At 39.9% G+C, this 20,640-nt stretch overlaps 1 protein-coding gene across 1 annotated transcript; it reads right to left on the bottom strand.

Annotated features, from left to right (window-relative positions):
* Positions 1-15,013: 15,013 nt before the first annotated feature.
* On the bottom strand, positions 15,014-16,353 carry sox14 (SRY-box transcription factor 14). The gene has a single exon (XM_083672485.1). It carries the CDS (start codon positions 16,024-16,026, stop codon positions 15,313-15,315), a length of 714 nt encoding a protein of 237 aa, XP_083528611.1. The 5' UTR covers positions 16,027-16,353; the 3' UTR covers positions 15,014-15,312.
* Between the last annotated feature and the right edge of the window lie 4,287 nt (positions 16,354-20,640).

The following is a 20,640-nucleotide window of genomic DNA, read 5'->3' as shown; positions in this document are numbered from 1 at the left end:
AGAGGGTGTGGGGGCTCCGTGGCTCTCTCCTACGCGCCTCACTGAGCACTCCTCCAAGCGCAACACTCCCACTCCTGCAGGGATTTCCACACGCCAACAGTTGGCTCTTCCTCTAGGCCTCCATTGCTAACCATTAGTGGCGGATTAGGAGCCAGTGTAAGGGGGGAGAGGAAGGGCTCGAGGGGCCAGCTATCAGGTGAGAGCTAAGGCCTCACAGCATTGCGAGTCAGCTTAGCCTTCTGCTTAACCCTTCTTACCAGACAATACTCAGCTGTTGGCCGAGATTTGGCTAAATCACCAGAAAACAATGGGAAGCACTAAATGGTCTGTAAAAAACCTTTGATTCAGCTATCTCTTAAAACACCTGTAGACAAAACATCAAGGATGGCCACAATGCCCTAAGATGGACAGTGAATGAGAAACGCAGGATATTGGTTAGCCTCACTGGTCGGTAACCATCACCTGCAGAGTAAAGTGGCTTACACCAACCTGTGGGTCACTGCTGCTGGTAAACCACTGCATGATATCATGGCATCAGTGGTGTGCCAGTGGATCAGTGGAACACAAAGGCATTACGGGTGGTTTGGATGGTATAGAGATGCCCCCTGTGTGCACACTGGCACCTCTAGACTGCTGGCTGTTGGACTGGCACCCCTGTCTGCCAGGGCCTCTGACACAGTTGGCTCCTGCAGGGGGGAATACAGGGCCTGTGGAGGAAAGTGCCAGGGGAATGGATGGTTACCGTAACTAGGTAAAAACCATAGCTTAAAAAAAGATTAAAGAGACTCACCAAAACTCTGCTTGTAATAATGTATTCTAAATCTGGAGGTTCCATTTCTTTGCTTTGGTTTACCTTGTATTTTGTGTCAATGTCATTCATGTCACTTTATTTTCCATACATTGTCCTCCAAGGTTCTCTGTGGTCTGAGAACTTAGTTAGGCCTAGTGCAACTTTGCTTTAAGTGCAGTATGTATACTGCAGAAAATGGTTCACGATTTTGGTTTGTATTAGAGAAATGACAAAATTCTCAATAATAACTTGATAAAAAATTACTACAAACATGGATTACAAAATTACATTTTACACAAGAGGGCTTTGCAATACAGTTCTAATAATAGAAAAGGTAACATTTTCTTCATGCCTTGCTGCGGTAAATGACTCTAAAGCGCTGTGTTGCACCAAGCAGTGCAAGCAGTGAACCCTGAGTCTGCTCTGTGACAGTTGGCTTGACAGTGCTGAAGTGCAACAAATGTTTTTCATCTTAGCTGTATAAACAGAACCATATGAATATGTAAAGATAGGAACATACTGTACATACATACAGTACAGACTCAGAGGATATGGATGTATGGAGAGACACAAACATTTAATTCAGTGAGGATATCCATCCATCTTTTATACATTTAATACTAAAAAGACAACTCAGCGGCATGGATAAGATGTAGAAAATCCAGGTCCATCCTGAGAAAAGCCTTTCTTTAAATATTTTGTAAGAGGGGGACTGGATCCTGACCACAGAGAGAGCCCACACGCCCCTCAGCTAGGGGCCATTGAAGTGCAAGCAAGCGAATCCGAACGTGGGGCCTCTATTTGTCATGGAGACAAAGGTCTGGTTTTCACAGTTAGGTCACAGTTGCATGGAGAAGAAAGCCAGAACCCGGCAGGTAAATAGGATGTGATTGTCCCACAACAAAAGCCTGGTCTTAACCCTGTGACCTCATCAGCTTTGTGGAATGCCTCTGTATTCTCAGGCACTCATCAGGGGAAGGACCTTGGCGCTCACCGGGACACAGTCCAGACACCCCAGGTATTTGTTCCCTGGGGGGCCACTGGTGCACTTGCAGCACAGGAAGCATTTAAAGGCAGTCTAACCTATGGGGGTAATGAAATATATCACAGTAGAACAAACATACACATTTTCCAATATTAATATAATCATTGTCAAGCAACCTTCGCAAACCCCCAAGAGAAAGCAACTCCGATGGTGCATTGTGAAAAAGAAAACAGTTTGCGCAGGGTACATCTAAAGACAGCTTTGCCCAGTCCTTCTAAATGAAGTTCATCATAACTGTACAATATCAAAGAGCGCAGGCTCCGCCACATTCCTTACCCTATCTACACATGTGGCATGACCTCCAAGTATGATACAGGTATGACAGGAAAATATGTAATTACGAATGAATACTTGAGGAAATGCATGGAAACATTTCTTGGAGGCATGGTGTGACTCACTTGGTGGTACATTATCCACTCGTTTTTCCTTTCTTGTGATAGTGTAATTCTTTCTATTCAGAACAATGTGATATAGTGCCTCAAAGGTCACAGGCACAATAAGAACGTTCACCTACTCAACCCTATTCCTTCAAATATGATGAAATTAATGACTTTCTAAAAATGCATTATCACTTGTTTTTCGATCATGCAAATCTGGACTCTTGAGCAGATTGTGAGCATTTCAAGTACTGAAAGCAAAGGCAACTCAATTTCAGCATTTTAAAAGGCTTTTTTTAGCCTCATACAGCCTGCAGCCAAACGGCACTTGTGTTCTGACACGGCACATAAACACGCACAAAAGAAGTTATTAGCGTAGATGCAAATCAAATTACTAGCAGTGTAAACTGCTTTTCCTCCCTGCACTTGGGCCTGTAATTACTCTGGCTTATAGGACTATAATGAATGCTAATGATACACTATTCTAGAGGACCAAGGCCTTCAGCCTAACACTTATACTGGCTTGGTTGTTTTTCACTTTTGCTGTGAAAACAGAGGGGGCAAACAATGGTTTGGGTGTTGAAGCTTTGCTGTCGCTCCTTTCTCTCTCTGTCTCTGTGAGAACAAGGATGCAGGCAGAGAAAAAGATACAGAGGAGATTTGATTTTCAGGTTCGAAACATAAAAAATAATGGACTTGCATTCCAACAATACATTTAAATTTCAACAACACAATCGTTGGGGAAATAGCACAATGGAATGGCATAGTGACATGAGTAGCATGCTTAGAAACAAGCATCTTCCACTGTTCCTTTACACACACACACACACACACACACACACACTGACACACATATAAATATATATATATATATAGATAGATAGATAGATAGATAGATAGATAGATAGATAGATAGATAGAAATCATATTGTGGAAATAAGGCTTTTCTACCAGGAGATCAATATAATGACAAAAAATAAGCACTTTTTACTTGACAACATACAGTACATTGGCCTTGAGAGGCATTCAGAATCTCTTTATTCTTAAGCTGAATACAATCTTGTGTATGTGTGAGTCGGTCATTCGGGGTGCATCCTGTATTGGAAAATATAATTGAAAAATAAGACATGCTTGGGCATGATAGGACATTTGAACAACAGCAATGATAATGGACCGAGGCAGATTGAAAATTGAAATCAATAGATGTGAAACATTCTGGGAATAGTGAATACACTTTGACATCCCTGTTTGAAAACATACTATTCTGTGTTTGGTTGAAGAAAAACTAAAGAAATACAACCATCTTCAGTTGACATCAACAAAAATTAGTGAGACTCAACTCAGTACAAATATTGCACTTAATCTGCTGTCATCTACACTTCACAATAACACAATCAGAAATGAAGACTGAAAAACTGAAGAGGCATGTGCTCTTTCATTAAATGTAATAGCTGCAGAACAACACAAGCCAGGCTAGTTTTACAGAATGGGGTCTTTTGCTTATAGATTACAATAATGTCCAATGTGCCCTAAATGTAGATTCAACAGTAACAGTACGATAGAGGTATTCTTACACCGTTTGATGTTCTTCTATGAATTGATACTTACAGTTTGGAGGATCTTACTGGTAAGAGTCCAACAAATGCAAAAAAAAAGTCGGTTCACACCTTGGCTTGACTTTGAAGAGTTTTGAAGAAAGGGCCCATGGCGACAGTGCTTACAGTAGGTTTGAGTGTGTCAGGCTGTTATTACATGTTATCATGAAGCACTCAAGGCCCAGAGCCAGAAATCCCTGGGGTGAGTTCCACCCTCACTTCTGGTGGGTGCAGTATCAAACGCATACTTACAGACACACCCATCCACACCAGAGACTGGGGCAATCAGTTTCAGACAAACTATTACGAACATGCAAGCCAAAAATCTGAAATGTCATAAAAAGCAAACATCCTAATCTATTGTTTTGTCTCATGTAACCAATGGAAGAGATTCACTACATGCCGTGTGCTGAATTCATGAGCAGCCGAAAACTACTTTAACCAGTTTGTGAAGCATCTAGAGTATAGTCTGAGACACCACAAAAACATCCTGAAAGGTGTTTCTCAAAAATAAATAACCCCTGTCAAAGAAGCTGGGAAGGATAGGATAAGAGTAGAGTGGCTCAAACGACAGGCGTCCCTTTGAAACCCTGTTCAGCTATTTTCAGCAATAGGCCTAAAAAGAGAGTGAGAGAGAAAGAAGTGCCCTGGTAAAGGTCAGTATGAACCCGGATCATAGAACCTGGAACATGGCACAGAGATAAAGGGCCCAGTGAGAAATATCAATTACACCTTGACATTTTCAAGAGAGACAATGGCGGCCTGTGAAGTACCCCGCTATGGTACAGTGGCAGTGGTCGCTGCAGCCACTGCAGCAAAGTCTACTCCCCTCCCCTCCCCTCCCCTCCCCTCCCCTCTGCAGACCAGGCTTGCTGATGCCCTGCCAGGCCTACTGGGCATAGTTTGGTAACCATACACACCTCTACAGTGCAGGCACCACCACACTTCCATTGAATCAACTATAAGGTGCAAGGATCAGGATCATTGCTAAATTTACAGTGCTGTGTTCATGGATATAAAAAAAGTCATCAGGTGTGACCTGTTAGGATGTAAAGCTTAAAAATCAAATACTGGATGCAAATGATTCAAGTACAACAGCTGCAAAGCAAAACAAATGAGAGCTGGCATCCCACTGGTAACCGAAACACAAATTAAGAATATACACTCACACTTTATTAGGAACACCTGTACACCTTCTCATGGTGGAGGTGGTGTAATGGTGTGGGGAATGTTTTCTTGGCACACTTTGGGCCCGTTAACACCAATCAATCAGAGTTTGAATGCCACAGCCTATCTGAGTATTGTTGCTGACCATCTGCATCCCTTCATGGCCACAATTTACACATCTTCTAATGGCTACTTCCAGCATGATAATGCACCATGTCACAGAGCAAAAGTCGTCTCAAACTGGTTTCATGAACATGGCAATGAGTTCAGTGTTCTTTAGTGGCCACCGGATCTGAATCCAATAGAACACCTTTGGGGTGTGGTAGAATGGGAGATTCACAGCTTGAAAGTGCACCTGAAAAATCTGCAGGAATTGCGTGATGCAATCATGTCATCATGGACCAGAATCTCAAAGGAATATTTCCAACATCTTGTGGAATCAATGCCACGAAGAATTGAGGCTGTTTTGAGAACAAAGGGAGGCCCTACCCAGCATTAGTATAGTGTTCCTAATAAAGTGTTCGGTGAGTGTATTTATGCCCTGCACTGAATACAAAGTGATAGGGTATCATGCTGTTATATCAACCTATGCTATCAATTCCAAATATGATTTATCTTATGCAGCATCAATCCATTCTCACAAGTAATGTCAATAGATTACTATCATATTGCAAGTTGCAATAGAGGTTTGAAAGTAAAAATTAGTGCAAAATAGAAGTAAGCAAGCTGATGGGAGCAGACAGAGCAGCTGTGTGTATGAAGTTGAATTCTACCAATTTGATTTAAATGTTGAAGTCCTGTGAGGCCAAATAGACATCTGAAACATAGCTTGCTTCAACAAGCCTGCAAATGATTCCTACTGTATTAGTCATACAGCATTCATTCATATTCATTAGGTGTTATTCATACATGAATATGCTTCCTGGACTAGAAAATACAGTATTTGCTGATACTTGAATAATTAGTTGGCATAATGAAGGATGTCCTGCTTTGTGATTATAGTTCTACCATACAGTAAGGCAGTAAAAGGGCATTCTTTTGAGTCATTGGCCAAGGTAAATCAAAAATCCCCAAAAGAATAAGCTTCCAATAAGCTTGCAAATAATCTGAAACACTGACGTATTCCCTTGCCAAACATCTCAGAGTTTTCCATTTATAAAGGGCAATAGAACCATGGCAACAAGAGTGCCAAGGATACATGTTTAGTTGAATCAGATACATTTAGCCTGAACAGTGTCGGGCCATGAAATCCAGAATTCATCATCAGTTGTACAGAGAGGGGCAGAAGTTGCCTTGTGAGGACCTGAAGGCCAGGACAGATATTGTGTAGGACACATAGAGGAAGGCTATCTACCAAATAATATAATCGTTGAGTGGATCGGCCCTTTTTTTCAAATGAGTCTCAGAGCCAAATAAGAGAGAACCATCAAAATGTCATTTTTATTCCCAAATGTTGATAACCTACGCAAAAGTACATGTGTAGAATGTTCTACTCATGTTCTAATGTGTAGATTGTGACTGATTTATGAAAAACACTACCATAACGTAAAATGATAGAAAATACGGTTTACAGTGTTAAGCACACTGAAAAGTAACAACAGATTTGGTTAATCTCATTCACACAAGTTAACTTAGATAATGAAACAACTTTTTATAAATCCAGAAATGAGAGATGTATTAGTCAACTATCACACATCCCTTCCAGAAATAGAGATTAATTTGAAGGTAATCATAGGTGTGGAAATTTGTGTTATCTTCTTAGCATTCCTCTGCATGCTAACGGCCTATTTGGCTCCAAAGAAGTGTTTGTCATAAATATTCATACTTTTCAGGGCCTTTGTTAAGCTGACTACCTACCATCAGTATGATCTGTTGTGGCTCCGGAAACACAAATAGTGGCAAAAAAACCCTATAAATAAATACATAAATAATAATGACAATGAGTGAACGGGGGAAATTTGGAACATCAAAGGCTCCCCTATCTCTGTAGCATGTAAACAGTGCGTGCCTTCAGTGAGTTGAAGAGCCCTTTTTAATGATTCCATGGAAGATTGCCACATCGACAAGCACCCTGTAATAAATAAAATTAACAAACATTTCTGTAGGGTCTGTTCAAAGGGAAAGAGAGCCCAATGTTTTTTTCAGATAAGTGGTCTATACATCCCCCTGCTTTCTCCTGATTAGTCTAATCCAGTGAGAAGTGCGTGCAGGGTTTTGATTGAGTCAGCCGTCGAGGACCCTGAGGGGAACCCTCCTGATAAGTGCCTTTACCTTTCACCTCCAGAACCCCACGCACGTCGCTCCGCCATATCCCACTCCCTCTAATCTCATTTGGCCCAGGAAGACATGCTCAAGCACAGGGAGCTGCGATTAGCATCCGCTTTACCAAGGGATTCCTTCGGCTTTGGCCTCTACGGACCACCAGCGCTGCCTTCTACCTGGGCCATTGCACCAGTAAATCAGGGGGTACTAGGGATGTGTATGTGTGTGTGTGTGTGTGTATGTGTGTGTGTGTGTGTGTGTGTGTGTGTGTGTGTGTGTGTGTGTGTGTGTGTGTGTGTGTGTGTGTGTGAGCACGTCTGTTTACATTGAATTGTTTGTGATTACACCGTTCGTATCACTGTCAGGAGTTGTGAAGACGTGATCCCCAGCAGAGAACATCAGTCTTCTTCAACATCAGTCTTCTTCACACAGCCTGGATCATCAAAATAAGGATACAAATGTGAGAGCACACAGTGATACTCCCATGACAGCTATTGCAAGAGAAAACAATGGTAAACAACTGCTTATAACAGCATGTGGAAGAAGAAAGTGTCTGATATACAGTACCACATATTTATGTCAGTACCATACGTCAGTCATTCTCACATAGAGCAAGAATTTATACACACTGCTATCGTTTAAAAGTCCCAAGTGGCCCCTGAAAACAGCTTTCCTCTTGCAAACCATTAATTGCAGCTGGCTTTTTTAACACTTTAATCCCTTTTGTTAAAAATGATGTTTTGTTTAAAATGAATTGGAGATCTGAACAAGTGCTACAAATTGAATTACCTTTATATGAACCCTTCTAGGACGAAGGGGTTGTGCACCCATTTCAGCTCACCTGAGAGACAAACAGCATGGGGAAAGGCTGAGGGTGGGGTTACACTTCCTTACTTGCATCACGTCCCATTTAAAACAGGACTGCACAGACATTGTTAAAGGATTATGGGATCTAGGATGAAATGTATAAGCATAAGATGCATGTCTGCCTGAATTTCAATCATCAAATGTATATGCACAAATGTATGATCTGACACATAAGGAAGGTTTAGTGTTTCTTTGTTTTGTGTGATCTTGACCCATCCTCTAAGTCATGGGAATCACATGGAATTGGGTGACTGTGTCCCACTTAGTCCAACTGCAGATGATTCTTGTGAATATCTGTTCATGTGTTGAAACACAGTCTAGTTCAAGAGCTACCATGGCACCAGGGATTAAATGCGTCCAGCTGGTATCAGATGGACACTCCATGACCTGAAACGGCTTTGATAAGCAACCCCTGAATCGACTTTAAGTTGATTGATAGTTTGTCATGCCTAGCTACCGTGCACTGAGATACACATCCTTGTTCAATTTCTACTTTCCAGTAAGCCTTAATGATGAGTACTGATAATATGTTGCACTGTTTTATTTGCCATTATTAGCTATTAGGTTAATATTTTGTTTATTTGTCATCATCCCATTCTGTTGATGTATGAGAGGCCTTTGAAGGGAATGGAGCCAATGTGTTACCCAAAGAACCAGTTATAAGTTCCAGTCCGTTCCTTCAAGCAACCAAAATGTAAACACTGGGCACAGCATTTAACAATTATATTACTCAGAAGACACCTTGACAGCTAGGTTAATGAGAGGGAAAGCTAAAGAACAGCATGTCAATACATGCATGGTGACTGTACGTGAGAATCAAGTTGAAAGTCTTTTCTTTTGAGAACAATAATCTTGATAAAGACCTGGATGATGTAGAAACATTAACAACAAGCCAAACATGTGGTCTAGACAAGTCTCCACAGTGCACCTCAAACCAGCACAAGGTGGAATATGAATAGCTCTGGCTTTATTTACTCTCTGTGTGAGATTGATGGGAGTGGGTCACTTGTTACACCATTGTGGGGCTGGTGATGAAACTGAGTTGACTCTTGCAAAGCAGCTCCAGTGGATGAATCAAGGAAACAATAGCATCATTTTCACTATGCCTTGAGTACATAATACCCATTCAGATTTAGGCTATACTGCAAAGCATTTACGGTAGACCTACGTGCATGGTGAAATGCACTTCATTTTTCAAATTCATTTTGCAATTGGGACCCTAGAAGGAAGAGACCGATAACTAACTATTTGGCTAATTTTCGCATTTCAAATATCACAAATAGTCTACAGTATTTGAGGTGTTATAATGTGGTGTCATTTACTGACTGAACCAGATGTCCTCAATTGTGGCCCATCTTCTTTAACAACCTCACACTTCAAATTGCCTAGATTACACCGCACAATGTTAAGGTTTCAAGGTAAGTTATCAGTGTGCACCCATAACTAAATGGTGTTGAAAATGAAAAGACACTCATGGTAGATAACTGATATGTCGATTTGATCCACAGCATTCACAGCCTCGACAAGGTTCTTTCGACCAATTCTATGGCTAGTGTAACCGGCAGGGTTTGAACTGGGGACCCCTCACATGGATGCCACAGACGTAAACCATGATGCGAGGCCTACACCAGGACTTAGGTCTCAGACAGGGCTACCTCATCACAAGAGTGTGATTCCTAATCAGCTCCGTTACATTCACCACATTTTTAAATCCCCTTCCAAGGAAAGATCTGCTCCACATTGGGCACCACTGTAACTCTCACATGGATGTCACAGCAAACTGTTATACCAAGAGGACATCCTAATGGTACGAGGGCTATATCTGGGCTTGGAAGTTGCAGGCAGGGCTACCTCATCAGGAGAGTGTAATTCTAAATCACCTCCGCTACACTAATAATAAATATTCTGAATAAATCTAAAATAAGTAATGTAATGTTTTGCCACTTATAAATGACTCAAGCTGTTTTGTCTACTCATATCCTTATTACATATCATGTCATTACAGTTTAAAATAAGATGATAATTAATAGTTAATTTAATTTAGAATACATATAAAACATAGAAACAATATTACCAATATATCTACAGTAGCCAACATGGTTAGCAACCTGGATGTAGGCTTACTAAGTTATTACAAAATATCTATCCTTGTAATCTTCATGTGCCTGTAGCACCAAGGGGCTTAGCCCCATTCGAAGATGAAAAAAAGGATTGTTAATTAAAAGGAATATCAACTAAAAACATAAAAAGTAAAATAAAAGACGTAAAAGATGTTAAATCTCAATAACAGCAACTTGAGACTTTATGACCTTAATGAATTGCCCCGTTTTCCAATATCGACTGAACTTCAGTCCCAAGAATCCTGGCGATGATCACACTATAGGACGTTTTGTCAACGAGATGGATGGAGAGATTGTATAGGTATACAGAGTGGATGAAGAAAAGATATCCTAGTAACAAAACATATTGCCTAGTGATTTAATTCGATACAGGCAGTGTCGATGGGTTTCAATGACTGCAAGTGAAATGCAAGAGCGCAATATAGTCTTTTTCCTGACTCGTTTAACAATCATGACAGAACAACTCATGATTTAAACTTTTTGGGCGTGCAGGCCTAGTGTATTCCCGCGAAGTGTTGATGGATAAAAGTACAAAAAACAGCAGGTGTTAGACCTATGTCTCCTTCAAAATGTACAGCTTTGATCTTAGTTATGCCGAGTAAGGCTGTAGCTACATCTCAAATCGCTATCAGTTTGTATGACATAGGCCTATCAGTTCTTGTAGTAATCATTACTTTAACAGAGATAGGGATATTTAGATGCACTGTATGTAATATTTACTTGACATTTCGCACTGAGAACATGCATGTTTGTGCGGGCGCGCGCACGTGTGGTGAGGGACCTACGCACTTCCTTTAGATCAGTCGGAGGGGAATAAAGTCTTAGTGTAAATCACTTTTCCGACTGGCACCGCACATTAAACAACCGTGGCATGATTCCTTTTCTCTCAGCACATCCCTTCCCTATTTCCTTATCAGCTCGTTCACCATTTCATTTCTTTCAAATGAGAATTCAGGGACCCCCAAATTTAAGCCCGGGTCTTCAAACAACAGAACTATGGTTTACTTTTCTTCTGTCAAAATGGTATCCCAGATCCAATTTTAGATAAACTGGGTTTAGAAATGATGCTTTTGGTGTTTCAGAGACAATAGTTAATATTCTGAAATAAGATCATGCCGTAGCCTATGCCTATTCCTAAACCATTTCCCAATATTTCCAACCAACAAAATAATGTTCCAAACAGTGAACACATTCCTGATAAGACAAATGTTTGTCCACATGGAACCATCATCATCATCATCATCATCATCATCATCATCAACAATCATCATCCTCATCCTCTTCATTTCAACCCGTGTCTCCAGTGATTGTGAGAGCTGCAGCTGATTCATAGTAGGCTATTGGTTAAAAACTGAGTGATTTTCCAATGTACAGTTCACAATGAAATGGAAAATTAGCATGGCAAGATGCAGAGAGAGATACTCAAAAGCTACATATCAATCTTAATTCTGCAACGATGATTTCAGGGTGACATTAAAAGACAATAATGCAAATGACCCATGGCATTCAATTAAAAGTGTCATGTCCCCCCACTTTTGTTTCGTGTGTTTTATATTTTCGACTAAAGTGTGTGAGGAAAGAAAAGGGCCTTGTGTCGCCTCTTCATTTACTTTTATCACTAAATGAAGCATATAAATGACCTGAAAGCGCTGGCTGTCGCATTAAATTAAATAAAATAAAGAACAATTATCCTCTCTTTTTCTCTGATCTTGCGCTGAAAGGAGTCCTGAGAAGATAAGGCAGATTGAATTCGTCTATGGAAGCAATGACTCTCTGTTGTCCTCAAATAAAAACGTCTAGGGAAAGAGTTAAAGAGAGATTTAGGGCGTCTATAATTTCAAATCATAATTTCACTCCATTATTTTCTCAGACGCCATTTATTTTTATTTTATTTTTTAAGCGGTGGAGAACCTCTGAAGACAGACTGTGCCATTTCAACCTGGGTGAAGCGATCACAGGTGATTAATTGCCATGAAGGGGTCATGAATTACCATCTAATTACACGCACACGTAGTGCCTCTCTCTACTAAATATGTTAAGTTTATTATAACTAATAATTATGCTTATATTGTAGAATGCCAAAATATACAAAAAATAAGTGACTTTAGGCTAAATAGGTTAGGCTGCATGTAGGCTACTGTAAGCAACTAAGTATAATGAAAAAATACCTTCCTCCATTCAATCAATCAACACTAAACAAACAATAAATCATATCCTTATATGTCGAAGCAACAGCAAGTCGAGGTATATTGATATTGCTAAGCCTATAGGTAGATCAATGTAATATTATATCCTATTGCAAAAAATACATATTTTCTACCGCTTTTTTATTGCTCCTGAAAGTAATTATAATTGTCCAATTTCAAAGTTGAATCTGGTTGCTTTAGGGGGTTGATGTAAAACTTCACATTCGGTTCAATGAAGTATCACCCTAATTTACAGCGCCAGATAAGAGCTAAGTCTGTCATAAAAATCTGAGGCTGCCCGTCTCCTCCCCCTCCCTCCCCAATATTGAATTGCACCTTGGGCAATAGTGCAGAATCGTGAATCTTAACTTCTCCCAGCATATGTTCCTGGCAGATAAGTAAACAATCTGGATGTGAAATGAACATTTTAATTAATACAGTAATGCTATTACACCTCCGTGTGCAAATCCCATTCCATATCCCGCGACAATAGACGAAAGTGCAGGCAAATTCCAATCCTCTGTTTCATCCAATTGTTCTGAAAGCTTGTTTTTCTTTTGAATTAAAATAATCATTGCTATAATTTCAGACACATTTCTCATTCGAAAAAAGCATAACAAATGGACCGCCGCGAGTTTTTATTCAGTCCTTTCAACTTAACTGCAGCAGCTGAGTGCTGTATTGTCACAGCAGCAAGTTATTACATGTTTAGCTACTCCAATACGACGTGTAAATAGACCGAACATACAATATGTTTTGGCAGGGAAAGGTGATTATAGGCCTATTTAACTTCTAAATTTCAGCTGTAGTTCAAAAAGAATGAATGAAGCTAAAAGAAACCACCTAAGAGTAACTGTTGAGCCCCGACACACACACACACACACACACACACACACACACACACACACACACACACACACACACACACAAACATTTTTTAAGTCTATAAATCATTTGAAATAGATTTATGTCTAGCTTATTGTTACTGTTAAACTAAAGTTTGCATTTTGCATTATATTAAGATCTAAACAAGACTCTACTTATGTGGTTTAGCACTCAAACAGGTCTGACGAGCGGAATCCCTTAAGGGGATGCCTCTCATGCACATTCAAACATCAACGACCGCAATCAGTTCATTTCAGTGTCACTGAAGAGTATACACACCTTAATGCAATGAACATGGTGCAACCAGTTTAAAAACACAGGCATCGCAGCCAAATTGCGGAAGCTATTTGTTTGAAAGGACATGAATACAGAAGCTTGATAACTTCTCGGCCACACATTAAAAAGAGATCAATCATCATAAGGATTAAATTGTGAGATTGCATGTCTAAGGCTATAGCCCTACCTATCATGAATAGTTATTAATAACTGGATTGATGCGAAGGCACCAGTAGTATTTACAGAGGCCATGGCCATAATTTGGTTTCATGGCAATTTATGAGCAACACTATGAGAAGTGACACGCAGTCAGTCCGGGTTAGTCTACACCAGGTGGGCTCAAGTCCTCGAAGTGCTAGACAGGTTATTTCACGTGGCCAAGAAAAGGTAATTTCTTTAAGAATGTCAAACTTAAAACTAGGTAGACCTATTATGCTTTTGACACCTGGTCATATTAATTTGAGGTTGTTGTAAAAAGGACCCCCCCCCCACACACACACACACACACACCTACACTTGGGCCTATTGGTTCCAGACGGACACCTGCAACTTTTCCCTAAACCCTACTGCAATCAAATGACGCAGTTAATTGTTAAGAGGGAAACGGTCACCGTTAGGCCATGTCTAGGATGGCTATTATTTGTTGTTCTCGCAAAATCTCTTATTTGCAGTCGGCTTTCAACGAAGTCCATTTCAACTGCTTATTGAACATGTTCATGCTGTAGCCTACAGGTCTATAAAATGTAGCCTACCCCAAATAAATGAACATAGCATGCTTTCTTATTACATGACTCAGAGTGAGTTAAATAACATGTCAGATATTGCACAATATGTGTAGCCTACTTTGTTTTAAAGATCTTCTGATACGTCTCAAGATTTTGATAACAATGCTGAGTGTGACCCTTACAATGACAAAATTGCAATCATATAACCATACAGGAATTTAATATTTTTGAAGACAGATTGTCTTTATTCAAAACGTCTTTGCTCGACAGTTGAACAAAGAACCGAGGTATAACCCTTCGAGATACATTTTCCTTTCCATAACATGACAGATTTTAAATGACCATCTTAGATAAAAAATACAACATTAACTGCTCAACTTCAAATAGAAGTAATTCCTCAAAACAAAAATGACTTGTGACTATTAGCACTGAACCACAGGAAAAATGCAAAATTAAACATATTAAATTATAATTTTTTTTCATTTGTTATTTTAAATATACTGTCTTGTTGTATGTGCCAGTTCGATAAATATAAACAATATAACCCGTATATTTATTCAACTCAAGAGGTCCTAATTTGACCCTATCAATAGGCTACCATCTGAAAATTCAGACTGCCAAAATGCTATACATTATACAGGAAACAAGAAGGCTAATCGTAAATTGTGCAAGCCAAATTTGAAAATAAAAGAATAATAATATCAATAATCAAAACAAAATTATCATAGCATTAAAATGTACATAATAAATAAAGTTAAAGGCCTCCTTTTCCGGTAGCCATTAATAAACGTTATAACATTTACAATTCTTACAGTTCACAGGGCACCTGCCTTACATCTATTCCCAGTTCCATGCTGAGGTCAAGAACGTCTTGTTAGATCTTGTTAGAAGTTTTTGCCCGTTTTGCTCGTAAGTCCAAGGCAATTACTTTTCATGTCTCTTTTTTGGCGCACTGTCCATATATACATGCATTGCTGTATTCAAGTTACGTTTTAAAAGAGAAGTCAGCCTTGCGCGTTACATAGCAGTGGCATGTGCTGATGAATATGGGTCTATCCCAGTCTTGGTCATACCTGGAAAAAGTATGTAGGCAACCGGGGGCTGTAAACTTGATGCCGACCAGGCGGTACAGTTACAGGGCACGACATACCCCGGGTTTGTGGGCGACGGGTGGGTGTGGGTATGCTGGCTATGGCAACCCAAACTGCCGAATGCGCCGTTCTGATATCCTAAAGAGGAGTATGGCAAAGTGCTGGTGGTCAACGTGTGGGGCATCTCTGTCATCTTCTGAAGTGCGCTGGAGCTGAACTGACTCGGGTCAAGAAATGAGTACGGTAACGACGTCGGTGGCATGAACGCTCTGGCTTTCTCTGATGCGCTCAAAAGAGAGTCCGCGCCTGACATAGGTAGTCCTTTCAAGTGATCCGTGTCCCCAAGGTAAGGCAAAGGAAAAACGTACCTGTCTTTCTTAAGTAAATTCTTGGGTTTGCGCCTGGGTCTGTACTTATAGTCAGGGTGTTCTTTCATGTGCTGTGCTCGCAGCCTCTTTGCCTCGTCGATGTACGGTCGCTTTTCAGATTCTGAAAGCAGCTTCCACTCTGCGCCAAGTCTTTTGCTTATTTCTGAGTTATGCATTTTGGGATTCTCTTGTGCCATTTTCCTCCTCTGGCCCCGGGACCAAACCATGAATGCATTCATAGGTCTCTTGATGTGATCTACAGGCTTTGACATTTTCAGACAGCACTTTTATCCCAAATTAGAATAACGAGAAAAAGTTCTAAAATCAACCGAGAAAAAAATATTCACCTGTCTAACTGGCAGACACAGATCATGCCACTTATTTAATGCTTGAGACGGAGTCTAAAAACAGCATCAAAAATCCATTGGCCAATTTTCCGAGTTAAGGAAACGTTCGCTATAAGTCCAACTACTGTCTTTTTCTAAACCTTGCTAGGTGGAAAACAGCAACACGGACAAAAATCCACCGAGGTGAAGCGAAGTTCCACGGTCGAAGAGTCGTAAAGTGTTGTCTTTTTTCTTAGAGGTTTCTCGTCTTGCGAAGCACCTGGCTTGGAAATGAGGGGAAGCGTGTGAATGAGAGCCAAAAGCGGTGAAGTTCAAAGGCTGGGCTGGTTTGGTCTGCACGCAATCTGACATAATCGCAGGGCGTTCACTCGCCAACCTGAGCGCCCAATCAGCACAGAGACCGGCATAATACCTTCACGAAAATATGTATATTACTAAATAAACAAAGATTGGGGAGGAAAAGAGGTTACTCTATTCCCTCCCCGAATCCATTTAGTTGAAACGTTACAAACATAGACCTTCAACCTCTTTGCAATAAAACCTGACTCCTGTTAATCCAAAGGAGTGAAATACGAGAGTGAAGCCTGCATTGGCAGGCTGTACAAAAGTATAGGCTATAGGAAAAATTCAAAGGAATCGATAATAAAATTAAAATAAATATTCAATGCTATTGCATCACTTCGGGCAAGCGTTTATTCTATGTCAGCCATATCCAGATTCCTATTCACAAACATGTGTTTTCTAATAGACATTTACTTATATTTGTCAACTTTTTGGTACAGGCTTATCTAGTTTAGTAAATAAAGTTATTGTGGAGCAAAAGACACATATATAGCTAAATATACTGTACATTTAACTCAACAAATGTGATACATTACGGCAAACATAAAATAGACATTTTAAAAGAAAACACACCAGTACCCCCTGTAAACGTTTTCCAGTGTTGTCCGTTACATTGTCCTTAGGCCAATATGTATTCAATGAGAACAATTGTCCAATTATCCCAAGGGAGCTTGGTTGGAGCTTGCACTTGTTTTGCCGCTGTATCTCGTCGCAAAGCAACCTTGTAACATGCCCGTGGAACATCTATTTATTTGAAATTCAAGATCTTGTTGTACATTGACGCACAAACAGTAATATGGTACTCTTAAAAATAAAACGTTATACAGTAGGCTATAGGCCTATGCGAATGATATCGAATCAATGTAGCATAATTACGTGGGTGATTCCATTGTGTCCAGAACAAACCCCAAGCATGCTTTGAATACCTTCCTCAAGTCTATGCAATTCTAAACATTTAGACAAATGTTGCCTGTAAACATTTCACATTTAAATATTAATTGTAATATATAACAATTCAATAATCTGATTTGTTGAAAGGCGACACGCAGTGAGGTTTAACATGCAAATGGTTCTGTTTATAAGGATCACTGTTTAATAACCCCCAGGCTAAAGGACTTTAATATATGACTCCTTAAATTGTGATTATTAAATGATATGCAGGCCTGAGTGGTTCCTGACGAGATGGCTTTCGCACGTATGCCTCAAGAATGAAACAAGCACAATTTATTGAAGAGAGCAAGAAACGGCATAATAGTATACTGGTATTTTTGTAATCCGATCTAGCCTACTCAACGGCTGACCATTTAAACCTAAATATAGAGTTGACCGATGTTTTGCCAGTCAATGTCATCTTAATCAGGATCATACATAAGACATTGTATGGCCATTCACTGAAAGAAAGTTTATGGAGTGAAGCAAAACCACAGGAATTCAGTCATTCAAGTATCTCCCAAAGCATATAGGGCTACATCTTTTTTGACGGCCGTAACCTCTCTCTCTCTCTCTCTCTTTCTCTCTCTCTCTCTCTCTCTCTCTCACTCTCTTTTCTCTCTCTATCTCTCTCTCTCTCCCCCCTATACTGTAATCTGTATAAAGATAGCCTATATATTATATTATATCACTGGCGACAATCAACTGATCTCTTGCAGTTTTTGGCCATCTATCCAGTTTCAAAGTGGGCCACATGCAAAGTAAAACATCTAAAACGTAGAATATCTTAAAGGTGAAATTAATGAAGACTCTTGTATAGCCTATTTGATGTTGATGGTTATATCTATTCAGCTTTTGCGTGCCATTACCTCTATGCTCGCTACACTCCATTTAAAACCACATCGCTCCCCAGCGTTTTGAAAGCAATGCAGCTTGAAATCCGTGGACCTTCAAATCGTTGCAAATATAAATTACAGTAGGAATTAACAGAAACTATTAGGGCACATAGTATTCATGCAGTCAACGTCCCTTTTAGAGGAGATCATATGCTCAATGTAATACTAAGTACGATTTGTGAAATCAGCCATGACGAGATATGTGTCAATAGTTAAGAGACCGTTATTGGGGGCAAGGGCTAGACTAATGAAAAATGAAATAGGGGGTTTTAGATGATTGCATGTGTGTTTAGGTGTAGCGAAAGGGGTAAAATCCTATCGGAAACTATAATTCTTTGTCAAATAAAGGCTACAGAGTCCGAAACATCGACAACTGATCACCCCCCCACCCCTCTCTCTCTCTCTCTCTCTCTCTCTCTCTCTCTCTCTCTCTCTCTCTCTCTCTCTCTCTGTGCCCGCGCACACGCATGCGTGTGTAGTTCATTCCATACATTTTAATATTGTTGTATATATACACCATTTTTTATCAAACCTTAAATAATTTGAAAGGAATCGTTCTAAAATACAGTAAAAACACAACAATTCTAAGATGATGCTCAATCGCATAGCCAGTAGCGTTGTGATGTCGCCTTCAGACTCAGCATTGCAAGTGCTCGCTCTGATGATTACTACAAGAAGATTGCTACAGAAAAGCTCATCTTCAAGACTAGCGTGATATTCTGCGGCTACAGTAAGGTATGTATGTGTACTTCACCGTATAAGTAAGTTCTAAGTGCTGTCATCGTTCACTTTGTACTGTAACCTTGTATGTATGTAAAACTTGTATCACTTATAGGACGCGCCGGCTAATTTTACAGGCACCTGAGATCGATTAATGAATGCAAGACGCAATGAATATAACGATAATTCTTATTCTATATGCCTTTATCCACTCAAATTGAGAGAATACTCCCACTTAGCCGATGTACTTTATCGATGTAAAAGTTATGACAAAAAACAAGAGTCTCCGTTATGAAACATCTAGGGTACATTATCGAAACCTAGATAAGTAATGCTATTCTGTCTCATATCCTCAAGAAATATAATTGATAGGCTACAAAATGTATGAATTCCTCAAAATGTAGTTTGTAATAGTGTCACCAGGTCCCGGTCAGTAACTCAGTTGGGGCATTTTTTCCAGTATAGGCCTAATTCAAACATAGACCAATTTGAAATTCCAAATCTTTCATGATAAATCTAATATGGGTTCATTTTGACTTGATTAAGAATGGTTAATTACACAAATGTTGCAGTATTGGCATCTCTAAAAGATGTTTTGGAAGTTATAGAAAGTTATAGACCTTTATGCCTCCAAATCCAAGTCCAATCTGGGCAGAGGATACAGCTGTAACTTTAAATCATATCAGTGTTATATTCGAGTGTTCATTGAGAAGCGAATGACAGACGATGACTTAAAATGCATGTAAACGTTAATCTCAGTGTGCTCCTTCTTATAGCTATAAGGGGTGTTGCTGTCAAGATTCTAAACCACTATTATACACACACACACACGCACGCACGCACGCACGCACGCACGCACGCACGCACGCACACACACACACACACACACACACACACACACACACACACACACACACACACACACACACACTATAGAACCGAGATTATCTAAGGACATATGTCCATCCATCGTCCATAAAATGTGAATGGGTAGCTACCAAGAGCCTGTTAGCCTACTTGGGATCCCGTGGAGTGCATAGAGGTAAGCTCCCTTACCGTAACTGTCCATGGTGCTGAAGCGGTAAGTGGCTTTCTTTACTGCAAACTTGCGGCCCCTCTCAAAACTCTTAAAAACCCGGGTTGACATTTCAATGCCTTTTATTCTATTTCCATCCTATTTAGTACTGGTTCTTGGCTGACAGGCTGTCGGAAACCGAGCCCATATAGGTTTTGAATAAAGTTTCCACCTCTATAACTTTATTGAATGTTTTCTAATCCCAAATTTACCCTTACAGCAAACCCAAAGTAGCCTATTTTTGTTCAATTATATAGTCAGATTTTAGTAATGGGGACAATTAGTGGTATCTGAAAATACCACTATACAAATTCAGCCCAAATAATCAATGATTTAAATAGACTACACTTAGTGCATTTTCCAAAATGTTCAAAGGTGTATATCCAATGGTAACTTTAGAGACCTTGGGAATTGTTACCGGAAATGTTGTTCTTCAGTGTCAAAAGCTAGTCTATATAATTTGAGCAAGTTGCATCCTGAATGATGTAATGCTAGTGCCAGATAGGCCCAAACACCCAAACTTTTGATTTGATTACTTGGTCACAGCATAACCAAGCTGCATGAATCATGGGTACT

The sequence above is a fragment of the Argentina silus genome (assembly GCF_951799395.1).
Source record: "Argentina silus genome assembly, chromosome: 6".
NCBI lineage: Eukaryota > Metazoa > Chordata > Actinopteri > Argentiniformes > Argentinidae > Argentina > Argentina silus.
Note: the sequence above shows the minus strand (reverse complement) of the source record. Positions and strands in the feature narration are given on the sequence as shown.

What these genes read in the sequence shown, in the direction of transcription:
- sox14 (XM_083672485.1), bottom strand. Translation starts at nt 16,026, where the DNA reads ATGTCAAAGCCTGTAGATCACATCAAGAGACCTATGAATGCATTCATG.